General features: G+C 29.8%; 1 protein-coding gene and 1 pseudogene across 1 annotated transcript; one reads left to right on the plus strand and one right to left on the minus strand.

The window, feature by feature from the left end:
- Positions 1-1,847: 1,847 nt before the first annotated feature.
- On the minus strand, positions 1,848-3,091 carry LOC133305422 (FCS-Like Zinc finger 13-like). The gene is made up of 2 exons (XM_061505645.1): positions 2,430-3,091; positions 1,848-2,330 (listed from the first exon to the last, which is right to left on the minus strand). Exons 1-2 carry the CDS (start codon positions 3,020-3,022, stop codon positions 2,168-2,170), a joined length of 756 nt encoding a protein of 251 aa, XP_061361629.1. The 5' UTR covers positions 3,023-3,091; the 3' UTR covers positions 1,848-2,167.
- Positions 3,092-11,279: 8,188 nt separating this feature from the next.
- On the plus strand, positions 11,280-15,482 carry LOC133305484 (beta-galactosidase 15-like; annotated as a pseudogene).

The raw sequence follows: 15,482 nt of genomic DNA on the forward strand, positions 1-15,482 counted from the left end.
CTCACGTTCAAATTATGTAAGGCTTTTTCCCCAAAATAATAATATTACCCCCCCCCCCCCCCCCCCAACGCACAACACACCCACAAACTAGGCATATGAAATTTATCATGTGGCTGAAAGGTCATTTACATTGAATTTCAGCCAAATTAACAATACTTACATAACTTATTAATCACCAAAAAAATAAAATAAAGTGCTTACATAACTTATTAGAAAGAAACTTGTAAAAGTAATGTTGCTCTATCTACTTATGCCAAGATAACACTTTCCCCTCTCAGAGAACAGGGAGCACAATGATGTTCACTTTTGGGGAAAATATGAGAGCAGAAATACAATTTTTGTAGTGGGGCATATACCCACGAATAATAAAAAGTGGGTTCCCAAGCATAAAGTAGCTGGGAACCATGATATGATTCTCTTTAAAATCCTTCTTGTTTGATGATTTTTTTTATTTTAATTTTTTTGGGTTAGTGGGGAATGGGGATGGTTTTCCACACTCCACACTCCACACTGATAGTTGGATTCCCTTGTCGTATTCATTCCACTGGTGGTGCTTTCATTTTCAAAGGGGTCCTCCCACAGTCCCCACCGAAGGGCATCCACTTAAACGACGAAATAACATATTTATGAGATAGCTTCTTGTGTTAAAAAAAAGGTCCTAATACACGCACCCTTTTACTCCACTTTCATCCCCCTTTTGTCGTCTTAGAAGACTTATGCTCCATTTATGGGTTGCAATGAAAGCAATCCACAAGAAACCAAAGAAAAATAAAATAAAATAAAATATTTTTTATTTAATTTTATTTTTGTTGAAATATTCAATATATTCCCCTTTCAACTGAGTATCGCAGGCCTAAAGTATTCAACTGCCTCTAGCCAATCACTATACTAACTCGAGCTCAACGCGACTTTGATATCAAATGTTGAAAATCTACAATCACATACAAATCAAAAAATAAAAAAGAACACAGAATTTTGACACGGCGATTTATCTGATTCAACCAATGTAGGTTACGTCCAACTTGTCTATACTATATTCACTTCACCGTCACTCGTTACAAGTCATTCGGTTTACGAAAAGAATATAAATAGGATTAGAAAATCCTAACAATAGTTATTCATGGACTCAAGCCCAACATTGATTGGTAATGAATTAAGTGAAATGGATATAAGTGGATGGACTCATAAACCTATTGCCTTAAGATTTTTGATTGAGATGTAGTGTTGAACTCACTTGATACGATACGATTGGAGTAGCTTAGTCAATTGGTGGTGGTCCCCTGTCATGAAGTTCCCCTAACAATTTTACACATATCACTAAATTTTAATTTGATTATTATATTAAAAAGTTTTTAATTAAATACTCACACGTTCAACAGTTTTTAACTTTACTCCTGTTCGAGAGTGAATATCAATACGTAATATAAGGTTAATAAGGTGGGTGTTTCTGCGAATGATGAAGGCTCTAAGGTTAAAAGTATGACAATAATCTGATAGTGCTCCCATCAAGTTATGTGTAGGAAGTGTCCTCTTTATTGATACTATTCTTGTATTTATACTGGTTATAAGGAGCAGTTAATGGCCTTAGCGGTTTCCTATGGGTGATCATGGATAGAGATAGTAGGAAGAAGATCATGGGTATGAACCCACCTAGATTTATGGACTAGAGCCCTAGTCGAACGGTTCTATATCAAGCGGAGTAAGGTTACTTGGAACAACTCCTATAATTTGTTACTATTACAAAATTATAAGATTGCCAATTACTGTAAACTCAGTCAGTATAAGAACCAGAAATTCCTGGCTGTTTTACTCTTTTTTAATTTGATCCTTATGCGATGATTTTTTTTAACAATAATTGATGTAAGAAACTAAATTAAATTCTCCTATACATGAGATGATAACTAAAAGTTTATGTTGGAGACAGAACAAACTAAATCTGTGCAATTGAGATCTCAAGTTCATTATTCTTGCCTTCGTGATAACAGAAAAATACATCAGAATATCTACCATTTTTTCCGATCAAAAATTTTCTTTCGGTTACGATCAAGCTTTCTTAATTCTCATATATTCCAGATAGTCAATACTATATAGTATAGCCGTATATAACGTTTCGTAGGTATATTGATGAACTCGTAACACCAGTTGCCAGAGTCTGATATACCAAAGACTAAAGGGCAAGAATTCCAGTTGAAAATATTTGTTCCCTTTTATAAGATGATGAACTTGACATTTCCACAGATCTAGAAGCTTCTGACCTACATCGCTCTCTGCGCTCGTCCATCATTATTTGATTTGAACGACACTCTGTGCTACAAAACGCTTTCTCTCCTCTGTACACAACAACAAAAGAATTATTATGAGTTCATATGTCTCACATAAATCTAAAGCCAAAGGTTAAAAAATTGAACAAGTTTTGGATTGATCAATACCTATACATATATATGTCTTTGCCATGGAGTTTCTTTCCGCATAAGTTACATGAACTGAGAAAATCTGAGGTTGGAAATGATGGTTCGGGATCTACTAAAATTGGTGATGTGGTTCTACTGAGAACACCAACGTTGTTGTTGTTGTTGTTGTTATTATACCCGTGTCTCGTAATATCAACTTCACCATCATCGTAGTAAACCTTAGTGAAGGTTTTGTTAGGCACGTGGCATGTCACATAGGTGTATTCCTCCAAGCTTCCCACATCAATAATTTCGTTCACACTTACAACTTTCTGAAACCCATCTTGGTTTTTCGTGCAGTGAATTGGGATTGGTCCAGATCGGTTCGAATTGGAGTTGCAAACAGCATGTTTGGGCAAAACTTCACGCCCAATTTCGCTTGATTTATCAAGGGCCACCACAATTCCAAGACCAACACCACCAAGGTCGTAGCTTTTTAAGCCTCTTGGTGACTTCATGTCTAACGGGCTTCTCGGGCTTCCGGTGGTGTCCATAAGCGCCGCCGTACGGCCTCCGGAGACCAATAATTCCGACAACTTTCCGATCATTGGGAGTGGTCTCTTCCCCAACATGATCAGAAATTTGTAGTGAGAGAGATGATGGAGAATGGTTTGGTTTGTTGTCCAAGACTATCTCTAATGTGGGTGTCTTTATAAGACCCACTATAAAGTATAAAGTCATCATCTTAGGGGTCTTAATATTAATTGATGGAGTGGTTGGACTAAGGCCAAGGTTTTGTTTGGAATTATATAGGTCATTGATTGTAACAATTAATATTTATTTCGTGTTTTATTATTTAATTCAACAGATGGTGTCATATTTTATTGGTTTTGATTTCGTTGCTGATTAAACTGATTCCTTTTCTTGTGATAATTTTTCCTTAATTATATATCGGGTCACTTGTCAGTGGACCATATTCTTAAAAAAAAGTGTCATTTTCAATTATTGAGATACCGTATAGAAAATATAAACATTAATTTAAGAAAAAAAAGTATTTGTCATTTTAAGAGAGAGATAGACACAAAAAAATATTTTTTATTTAAAATTTAAATTAAAAAAAATCACTCACTTTCTTTCTCGTGATTTTCATTCTTTGTGTCTATCTCTTTCTTAAAATAACATAACTTATGTTATTTAAAATGACAAACACTAAACCCTTAATTTAATAGAGGCTTTGAAATTGCGTGGTCAAATTAATATGTGCAAAATGTTGAGGTTTGGTGTGTTGATTATAGTTACAGGTAGAATAATTAATTGAAATAATCAGATGATTTAAAATTAAAATATTGATTTCTAGTCTCCGTAGTTATTTGGTTTCAATTATAATTTATTATGATTGACTGATTCTTAAGTGCTAAGTTACTTAATATATTATTACTATTAAAATAAAAGAAAATAAAATTTAAATATTTTCAACTATAGTGTTTTAGTACAACCTTTACCTAAAATGGATATATTTTATTACATTTTAAATTTTAAATTAGGAAATTATATGATTATTAAGTGTTTGTATCTAATAAGTACTGTGAACTGTTTCCAAAAAAAAAAAATAGTACTGTGAACTAATTTTTGTTGTAAACTTTCCTATAAAAAGATAATCTCGGGATCTGACACTCAAAGGGTCGTTGTGTCGTTGTCTCTCGTTGAGAAGGATTCCATGGAATTTGGACCGTTGGATGGAGGACCACGTGTACAGTGTATTGAGACAGTGTGTACTGGAACCACGTCACGGAGCCCACTGATTTTGAGATTTGGAAAGCGACATGGTCGAGCCCACTCCAAAAATAAATGTACCTTTCACGACCAAATTACATTTATATCCCTGAGATATTCTATCGTTTTCTTTTTATTCTAATTACCACCAAAACTTTGTGGATACGATGTTGTGATTTTAAATGATATATGTTATGTTATTTTAAGAAAAATAAATGCAAAAAATGAAAATTATAGAAGAAAAAATAGATGGTTTTGTTTTAATTTAAATTTTTAATAAAAAATAATTTCTCATATTTATCTCTCTCCTAAAATGACATAACTTTATGTCATTTAAAATAACAAACACTTCTCCCTAGCTTTATACTATTGAAAGAAAGAAAATTTCGAAACCCAAAAAGAGAAGTATACCTTTATCTTTCTTTAGACAAAACACTCGTTTCAATGAACGGTTTATGTCTTTTATTATTGTTTTCTATTAGTGAAAAAATAATCTACGACAATAGCAATTTAATTTTTACAATTCTTTTTTTTTTTTGTGATGAAAAAAGTCTAACATTTAAAGTAATGAGGGAGATGGTATGACAAATTTAAAGCAAGGTAGCCATTTAGCCAAAAAAAAAAGCAAGGTAGCCTCATTATGATTTGAATACGAAAAGTAGATTCTAAAAAGTTTAATACTACATAGACTAAAACTCTTATATTATTTTTATAAAGCTAACTACAATAATTAGAAATACTCGCAACTGGGCTAAATTTATTCAAATTAAAAATCAGAATCTAAATAAAATATATTAAGTTTGGTTTTGTTTAGTTTTCCTCTTTCAAAAATAATCGGTTTAAACTTTCAATTTCTGTTTATGAAATTAAATCAAAAGAAACTATATATATATATATATATATATATATATATATATATATATATATATTTTAGCTTACTAATGTTTTTATATAGAAAAAAAATTAGGTTAATCTGTTGTTTGATATCAATTAACGATGTTTTTATTAATTTTTTTTTTTGAATTTTTATTTATTTAAGAATAAGTGTTTATTTAAAAAGTACTTAAACCAAATAAAATCCTTTAAAAGATATTAAGTTGTGTCATTTTAAGTGAGAGAAAAACATAAATTAATATTTTTCATTTAAAATTTAAATTAAAAATATTCACTTTCTTCCCCCATGATTTTTCTTGCTTGTGTCTTTTTCTCATTTAAAATGACACAATTTTATATCTTTTAAAAGAAAAAATATCAAACCCATAATTTAATTTTGTTTTGTTAGGGGAAGTATCTGTTACAAACTTTTTTTACAAATTTTACCAAAGTACATTATATACTCCTAAAAGTACATTGTGTAACATAGTATACTTTCGGGAACGCATAATATAGTTTGTAAGAGCTTGTAGACAAAAAGTTATAAATATAACCCTTCCCATGATCCGTTTACAAACTTTTTTATAAATTTTTACAAATTATATTATGTACTCCCGGAAGTGAATAATGTAGTTTGTAAATAAAAAGTTAAGTATATAGTGTAATTTGTAAAAAATTACACTTTTCTTACAAACTACACTATGTAGGGGTGTTCGCGGTCTGGATTGGATCGGTTTTGGAAGCAAAAATCATCCCATCCAATCCCTTCGGTTTGATCATATAATCATCCATTCGGTTTGAATTTTTTTCAAATCCGATCCGATCCAATCCAAATTTTTTTGGTTTGGATTAGATCGGTTTTTGGTTTTTTGAAAATCCTAAAATTTATTTCATGATTATTGTGCAAATAACATCTTTTGTATATATTGACTTTGTAATTCTTTTATTTTTTTGAAATACAAAAGCATTAGAAAACTATAATATAATTTTTTTTTGGGCAATGAGATATGAAGCTCTACAAAGATATAATTTTGTTAATGAGATGTTACTAGATTTTTTCTTGGGTTTAGTTGATGGGTTAATGGGTCTTGGATTTATAAATTTTTGGGCTATGATTGGGGAAAGACCCAAGTAGGTAGACAGAAATTAATATATTGGATCGGTTTTCATCAACTCATCCAAAAACCGATTCAATCCAATTAAAATTTACGATTTTTTTTTCTGTTTATTCGGTTTTTGATTTTTCGGTTCGGTCACCGCGATTTGAATCGGTTTGGATCGGTTGATGAACACCCCTAACACTATGTACTCTTGGAAGTACACTAGATTACACTATATACTTCCGGGAATATGAAGTGTAATTTGAAAAAATTTATAAAATCTTTTTGTAAACGAATCATTTCTTATATTTTTTTATATAAAAATATTTAGGTTAATATGTTGTTTGATATCAATTGACGATGTTTCTACTAAGTATTTTCTTTTTGAAAAAATTGTTATTTATTTAAGAAAAAGTGTATTTATACCCAGTAAAACAGACTATGATTAGTTTAATTTGTTTTTGCTCAGTCCTCCAAATGAGAGCAAATTAATAAGTTTCTAAAATAAGAAAACGGAAACCTCCAAGGGTAGCTCAGTTGGTAGCTGAGCTCCCAAAGGATTGCTTGGTGCAGAGATCAAACCCTGTTTCAAGCAGTTTCTTAGAAACTCCTGGCAATGTACCAAAAAAAATTAAAAGAAAATAAGAAAACGGAATGATTTGATTTGAATGACTTTTTATCTTAAAAATTTGACAAAATGGATTTTAAATGATTGAAAAAAAAGTCATGTGGTATTCAATTAGGATTTTAAAAGATTATTTTAGAGTCCGTCTAAATTCGTTGGTATTCAATCAGAATTTTAAACAAAGGAAAAATAATATTGTGGTATTCAAAAATCTTACGATTTTAATGAATTTTTTATTGGTGTGGATTTCGCGAGACTTTTTAGTGAGAAATATAAACAGGATGTCTCTCTCACAATCTCACCCTAACCCTTAGGATTTTTTGAGATTTCTCTATTGCACTGTCTTTTTTTTTTCTTTAGTGGGTCAACATGCTAGAAATTGAGTTCCGCCGTGGGAGCTTCATCAAAGCAAAAAAAATAGATTTTTGAGCGATTTTCATCACAAAACAACTCAGAAGCAACAACCCAACAAGATTTTAATATAATTCATCTCAAAAACAGCAGATTTTGAAGCAATTTTTGAAAGTTTAAAAATGATTTTTCAAGCTATTGGTCATAATTTTTCTTGGTACAAAATTGTGTGATTTTTGTATTAAAAACAATATAAAATAGTGGAAAAACAACAGGGGAACAAAAATTCTTCAAACCAATTTTCATTTTACATCTATGAAACAAGATCGATTGAAACTTTCATAATATGAACCCTATGCTTCATAATAATATATTCATGAACGAAATTTCTTTGCTATAGGACACGATTTAAAACAATTTTTGTGTCAATATATCACAAAAAACTTGTTTTTCAAAAACCCCTAAGATTTCAATGTATTGATTGAAAGCAATTTGAAATTTTTTTTAAACTTTTATGTAATAAAACCCAGAAATTTAGATTCAAAATTTTCTTAGACTACTCAATGAAAATATGCATATGATATATTATTAAAAAACTCTTATCACGTAGAACAAAAATCCCAAAGTTTACAAGATCAATTGTAAAAAATTTCAAACGAAAATTTATCATAATTTTACTAATTGAGAAAATTATATTACATTTTTTTATTAATATCTTTGCATTTCTTTATTAACTTTTTTTATTGACTCTTGTAATTTTTAATGTTTGTTAAAAATTCAGATGGTTTTTTAAAATCTTATAAATTCATGTTGTCTTTTCAAATCTTATAAATTCATGTTGTCTTTTCAAATCTTATAAATACTATTAAAATCTTTTAAAATTCAATCTTATGAAATCTTGATTGTAAAAAAAGTTTTTTAAAAAGGTCGTTAAAGTCTCTCCAATTTTGAGTAGTCTTTTAAAATCTATAAGATTTTTTATCTCATTTTTTTTTTAAAATCCAAATCAAATACACCTCCCTAAGTCCGTTTATCGAAGGAAATTAAGATAGAAATCGAACCTTACCTTTAGAATAGAACGGGACATCATGATGTTCTATTTTTTTTTTTAATTCAGCGTGTATATTAAAGTTTGAATTTTAATTCTAAGTTCAATTATGAAAATTGAAAAATTGAAAAACAATTAATTTGGGTAACCTTAATTCTTGACTTACAACTTAAACATTATAATTTCAAATACTACACATGCAAGTTAAAAACGAGTAGTGTATTTTATCATTCGTTGTCTTTATTACTTACTACTATTGCAACAATTGCCATAGAGTGTTTCGGCAATCATCTTTGCTGTCATTCATTGACATTCTACAACCACCATAGTCACTATGTGCATTCGACCACGAGGTTTGCGACATTGACTACTATTGACATTGGTGTCCTTTGGCCACTTCATAGTATAGGTTGCATTTTGTGATGCTCCGTTGTCCATACTATATATTGTGGTTCAGCTAAGTAAGTTATTAATACATTTATTTAAAACAATTTAATATTCGTATTTATTAATTTACATGTATTTAATTCATAGATTCTCGATGAATTATGCAAACAATAAAATTTTAATCCTATTCAGAATTACATTTATATCTATCCATTTTGCATGTTTAATGTTTTTGATCAATTTTTATTTTAACAAAATTTGTAGTAAAATTAAAATTAAAATTCCTATTCTATCATTCTAATATACTTTTTCTAACTTGGACTCCTACTTTATGAATGAGTATATCTTTTCACATTTTAAGACGGCTAGCTTAATTAATACTGCATCCTTTTGTATATTACTATCTCGTCTCTTTGATGGGTTTTCAAGTATTGTTATTAATATAATGTGTTTAAACTTTAAACTTTTTATTATACTTTCTTGTTTCAGTAGAAATAATATTTATTTTATTATAATTTGAAAACTGAAAATAAAAATTGTCTATCACATTCTTCTTAATGTATTGAGCACCCATGGAAGAAATATTAGAACAATGGATAGTTTTTTGTTTAATGTGTTTTGTTGGCGTTAAGATTATAAAACATTTTTTAAAATTATGTTACTGTCTTGAATTTATTTGTGTTTCTTTTAAGTATAATCACTTTTAAATTTTAAATGTATATTTTTAAAAAAATTGTAAATTACGACTTGTGTTGGATGCCGCTATAATAATAATAATAATCACCCACACTAAGGCTTCCACTACAAGGAGGCGAATTATGAGAATTAGTGGGCTTGTAACAAACTTCATTTCAAATTAATATTACACGTAACAATATTTATGGAATTTAAACACTATTTTGTACACATTTTCAAGGGTCATCTCCCTTTACATTTATAGGCGTAACAAAATTAAAGTATAATTTTTTTAAAAAGATATAGATATGAGATATGTCAATATTTGTCATTACTGGTACTGATCAAATTTACAATATATATATTACATTAACATTTTGACCGTAAATCTTAAATACAATCCGCTACAGTTAACCCTCTTTTTTCATGTATGAAAAACAAATAAATCAATATAGTTTAATATGCAAACATGCATACTTTCTATATAAAAGACGTTGATAATGCACAGAGAAGTATTTCCAGAAAATAAAATTCATAACAAATTATACGCATAAAATAATGGGGATTATGAATGTCACGCAACAAGAAGGAATCCTATTTTCATGAAGAGACAATATCCATGGGTCCCATTGTTTTAAAAAAAAAAATCAAAAAAAAAAATATTTGAGATTTTCGGTCTTTTTATAATAGGGTTTGCATTTGTCATTTAACATAACACAACAAACTTTCCTACACACACAATATTTTGTGGGGCCCACACTTTTTACAGAAAAAAAAAATTACGACACGCAAAACGAATCTCTATAACATTACATAATCACTTTTCTTACAACATAACTCTTATAAAATCCTTATATAATATGATGTAATGAATATCTTGTAACATATAAAATTATAAATCCCTAAAATAATTGTGAATAGCTAATGTTTTTAAAATTAGACCGATTTAACAGGTAAAGGTTTATAGTTCATTGGTCGACTGTAATTAAAGTATGTTGAATAATTGATTATTAAATATATTTCAATATTATACAATATATTAAATAAAAATTAATATAAAATCATTAAATCAATATAAAAGATGATGTTAAAAAATGATTAAATAACAACAAGAGTTTTTTTAGCTTGATAATAGACTTTTGTTTGATTCAAAAAAATATTTAAGTTGAACGAAAAAAAAAAAAATCAAGTGCAGGTTATATTTACAAACTTTTCTGTTTACAAACTCTTACAAACTACACTAAGTACAACCAGTCATACTGTAATCATGCAGTGTACGATCAGTCATATTTAGTGTAATTTGCAAAAAAAAGTTTACAAACAGATTCTATCCCAACAAAATCAATTCAAACTAGTTCTCCGCCAGGTTTTGTTCTGTTCTCTATTTATTTAATTTTTCGGGTTAAAGGAAGGGACACTTGACCAATTCAATGAATTTTCAGTTGATCTGACTAGTCCAATCTATCTTTACATAAGAGACTTTATTAATTATGATACAGTCGTACAATTGACTCTCTGGTTAGTTTACTTTCATTGGTGAAAATTTATTAAAAATAGTTAAAACTTGACTGAATTGGCTAATTTATTATTTATTAAGAATTTATTTCTAATTTTGCATGTTATAGATATGTTTATATTTTATAGAGTAAATAACTTTTTGATCCTCAGCAAATTTTATGGTTCCTAAAAAATTTAAAATGGACCCATTTAGTTGAAATCGTGATGATCCTTTACAAATTTAAAAAAGACCCATATTAGTCTCTAAAATGACTAAAATGAGTCCATTTTGAATTTTGTAGGAACCACGATAGATCTTTTTATTTGTTAGGAACTAAAACGAACATCGTAAAATTTGTTGAGGACCAAAAAAGATATTTACTCTATTTTCTATTAACATTGAGTTATTTATATGACGTTATTCGATTCAACTAAGCCATTTAAAAAGTTAATCTTACTGTACTCAAATTAAAGTTTCATCGATTATTTTCTTTGTGCTTTTTTTCACGCATGTCTGGTCGATTCAGGGACTAAAGTCTTTATATAGCGTAATTGATTAGATGGAAAGGGTACTTTGGTAATTGAAGTGTCAGGGGAATATGAATAATTAGGTCGATGCAATAAGATGGGTGGCCCACATACACAGAGACAGCTGAAATAAAGGAGCCTCGAAAACGAAACGGAACGGAACGGGTTTCCAAACGAACAGTACAAACACCAATAATGACCGGGACCCGCATCACGTGATAAATCACACGTGTGCTTCTTGCACTGGCCAGGTTACTAAAATTTCTCTTTTTTATTTTTTTGGTAATAAAAAATATTCTTTTTAAAAAATTCGCTTACTCTATTTCCAGGATTCGGTATATATTTTTTAAAATATTTAATTAAAGGTATTTGAAAAATAAAGATAACTATATTTTTTTTTACTAAAATATAATTCATCCCTTGAACTTTAATCATGTTTTAAATTATCATATTATACTTTGAATGGTTTTAATTAATTTTTTTTGGGTACTAGGTTTTAATTAATTTTTTTTGGGTACTAGGTTTTAATTAATTTTTTTGTACATAACAAATTAATATATTTTTTAATATTTTAACTCTTTAAATTCCTAAATCTATTCTCCTTTTAAAATTTGGCGAGATTTATCAAATTCTTCATCACTCTCTTTTTCTTCTCCATCCCAAATTTGCTTCACATAGAATATATATTAACGTCTTATACAAAAAAAAAAAATATATATATATTAACGTCATATAAATGTTTCACATAGAGTGCAAATTTGGGAGGGAGAGAATAGTATGGAATGCAAATTTGGGAAGGAAAATAAAATTAGGGATTTAAGGGTTAATACTATTAGTTAAAATTTTAACATATATTAATTTGTTATCATCAAAAAAAAGTACAAGGGGTTAATTAAATAAATTGAAAGTATAACGTGTTAAATCTAAAACAAGACTAAAGTTGAAGGGGTAAATTATTTTTTAGCCTAAATTTTTTAAAAATGAAAATATCAAAAAATAATTAATACGTGTTTAAATCAATTTATTTCAATAACAGAATTCTTTTTTATAACTCTTCTAAGAGAATTTTTTTAAAAATAAATATGTTTTATTATTAAAACCAAAATTAAAACATATTTAATACTTTTCTTACAAATTTGAGAAAATAAATTTAAAAATTAAATATAAATATTATATTATATTTTTTTTCAAATAAAATTATTATTTAACCTCATTTTAATTATTTTTAACATTATAAATAAAATGGTGCATATTCAATAATATAAAAGAATAAACTTATTTTGCGACGGAATCACTTAAAAATTTTTAAAATAAAACTTAGTTTTAATTAGCTTCGTGTCTTCTTTATTATTGGATTTTAAATTTTCAATTTTTATTTTTATTTTTTTTGTGAATTTAAGGTTTAAGAATTGGGGTGGCAAAGATCCACATAGAACTGCTGAAGATGTTGCTTATGCTGTGGCTAGATTTTTCCAAAACGGAGGCACATTCCAAAATTATTATATGGTAAACAATTCGAAGTTCAAATTATTAATGATTATGTTCCTGATCCTGGCATTTTTACCCTTATAACCTTTAATTAATAATTAATTACCAATTTGACCTTCATTTGAAACTAATTCGAAAATTTAACCCTTTCAGAAAACATAAGACCAATCTGCCCCTGTTTGACCGTTGACCATGAAGCCTACCCGGGTACACCCCTCCCTACCCTGGTATTTTTTGAAATTTTTATCTACCCGGGTAGAGAGGGGTGTACCCGGGTAGAGTTCTTGAATCTGGAAAAATGGTTGAATTAGTTACCCGGGTAAGAAGGGTTGTACCCGGGTAAACATCCAGAGTAGCGTTTTTATATAACCGAGATGCTAAAAAGTTTCTTTTTCCAATTCATATTCTCCTCGGATTTATATTTCTATCAGGTTAATGAAAACGCAAAAAATTGAAGCACCTTCTGATTACAGAAAACAAAATGAAATTAGTAAAAAATTAATACAACATTACCATTAAGCACCTTCTGCAAAACTCACCATTTTTCTGCAACGTCACAACTAAGTGAAACTATAGATAGATAGAGAGAGTAATGACCTGCTAATTGGTTGATGGAAACAAATTCATTAGGGCTGCCATGGCGAGGAAGCCTTGGATCTTCGTTGCTATCGTCCATGAACCATGTCTGTCACAGTTTTTTTCATTTATATAAAAACTCTACTCTGGATGTTTACCCGGGTACAACCCTTCTTACCCGGGTAACGAATTCAACCATTTTTCCAGATTCAAGAACTCTACCCGGGTACACCCCTCTCTACCCGGGTAGATAAAAAATTTCAAAAAATACCAGGGTAGGGAGGGGTGTACCCGGGTAGGCTTCGTGGTCAACGGTCAAACAGGGGCAGATTGGTGTTATGTTTGTTCGGGAAGGTAAATTTTTGAAATAGTTTTGAATGAAGGGCAATTTGGTAATTAATTATTAATTAAAGGTCATAAGGGTCAAAAAGCCTCCAGATCCTAGTTGTTATAAATAAGACGATAACAAATTTCTTCTTGCATGTGTATATTTTGTGTTTCACAGTATCACGGTGGGACTAACTTTGGTAGAACAGCCGGCGGTCCATACATTACCACTTCATATTTATATGATGCTCCTCTCGATGAATATGGTAACTGCTTTTATTTAAACCTTAGTGTTCGATTTATTTATATATATATATATAGGGATAGGACATCAACTCTTCATGAATAAACCTCTGATTTATTACTTAAATTTGCAAGCAACATTGCCCAACCAAAATGGGGTAACCTCAAAGAACTGGAGGAAACTCTTACACAAGGGAACGTCTTCGAGACTGATTTTGGCAACTCTGTTAAGGTAAATGAGAAGGGGAAATAAAGCACACTACAAGTTCAATGACTTTGGTATTAAAAACGAGACGCTTAATATGATACACTTTCAAATTTAAGGCCACTGTGTATGCCCCAAATGAATCATCAAGCTGCTTCTTCAGCAACGCCAACAACAGTACCACTGATGCCACTCTAACATTTGGAGGAAGGAACTATACTGTTCCCGCATGGTCTGTTAGCCTTCTTCCTGATTGTTAAAATGAAGAGTATAACACAGCCAAGGTACGTAATTAACGTCTTTTAGTATAAAAACAAAAAAATCGATACTAGTTTTGTTCATTATGATCAATGGTTCTGTTACTAATTGATACGTTAATATTTTCTTAATCAGGTGATTGTCCAAACCTCTCTAATGGTTAAACAAAAAAGCCAAGCTGAAGATGAACCATTATCTTTGTAGTAGTGTGGAGGCCTGAGAATATTGGTGATGCTCTTCTTGGTAAAGTTGAAGTTAATGTCTCTGCAAACGCACTTATTGATCAAAAAGATGCTGCTAGCGACTATCTTTGGTACATGACAAGGTAATAATCCACTTAATTTTTTTCTTCTTTTTGCTCTCTTTGTTCTGTTCATAACTGTTAACAAAATTTTGGTTATCATTTTCCTTTATGACAGACTTGATCTCGATCAAGATGATCCAGTTTTGAGTGATGATATGTCTCTTAGGATTAACGGCAGTGGCCATGTAATTCATGCATTCATCAATGGAGAACATGTTGGTAATATTTAGGATACTAATTAACATTCTATATTAGCTATATTTGTGTGTGAATTTTAATTACATGATCTCCATCTGGTTGATATATAGGCTCTCATTGGGCCATATATGGGATTCACAATGATAAATTTGATTTAAGTTGAAGCCTGGAAAGAATATTATCAGCCCTCTTAGTGTCACCGTTGGACTTCAGGTATCACAGTATGGATCATGATGATTTAATTGTGCACATGATCAGCATTTTGTTTCCAATTTAATAAGCATGAAAATGCACATGAGAACAAGACCTTAGAAGTTATCTTGCCAAGGTCGCCCAATCTCTGCTATCAAGTTTGCTAGTTTTGGTGACCCACAAGGTGTATGTGTGGAGCATTCACCACGGGCAATTGCGAAAGCAAGAATGATGAATTCTCCATTGTGCAAACTGCAAAACTCTTGTTATTTGCATTTTTCAAAACAAAAAAAAAAACATGAAAATGGCTCTGAGTTAATATTTCGAATTTTGTAGGCATGCGTCGACAAGGAAGCATGTTCAATTGACGTTTCACAGAAGACATTTGGGCCAACGGCTTGTGGAGATATTACTAAAAGGCTTGCAGTGGAGGCAGTCTGCTAG

Source organism: Gastrolobium bilobum, unplaced genomic scaffold (assembly GCF_033153095.1).
Source record: "Gastrolobium bilobum isolate Gb01-03AN ecotype WA unplaced genomic scaffold, APGP_CSIRO_Gbil_v1 utg1221, whole genome shotgun sequence".
Classification (NCBI taxonomy): Eukaryota; Viridiplantae; Streptophyta; class Magnoliopsida; order Fabales; family Fabaceae; genus Gastrolobium; species Gastrolobium bilobum.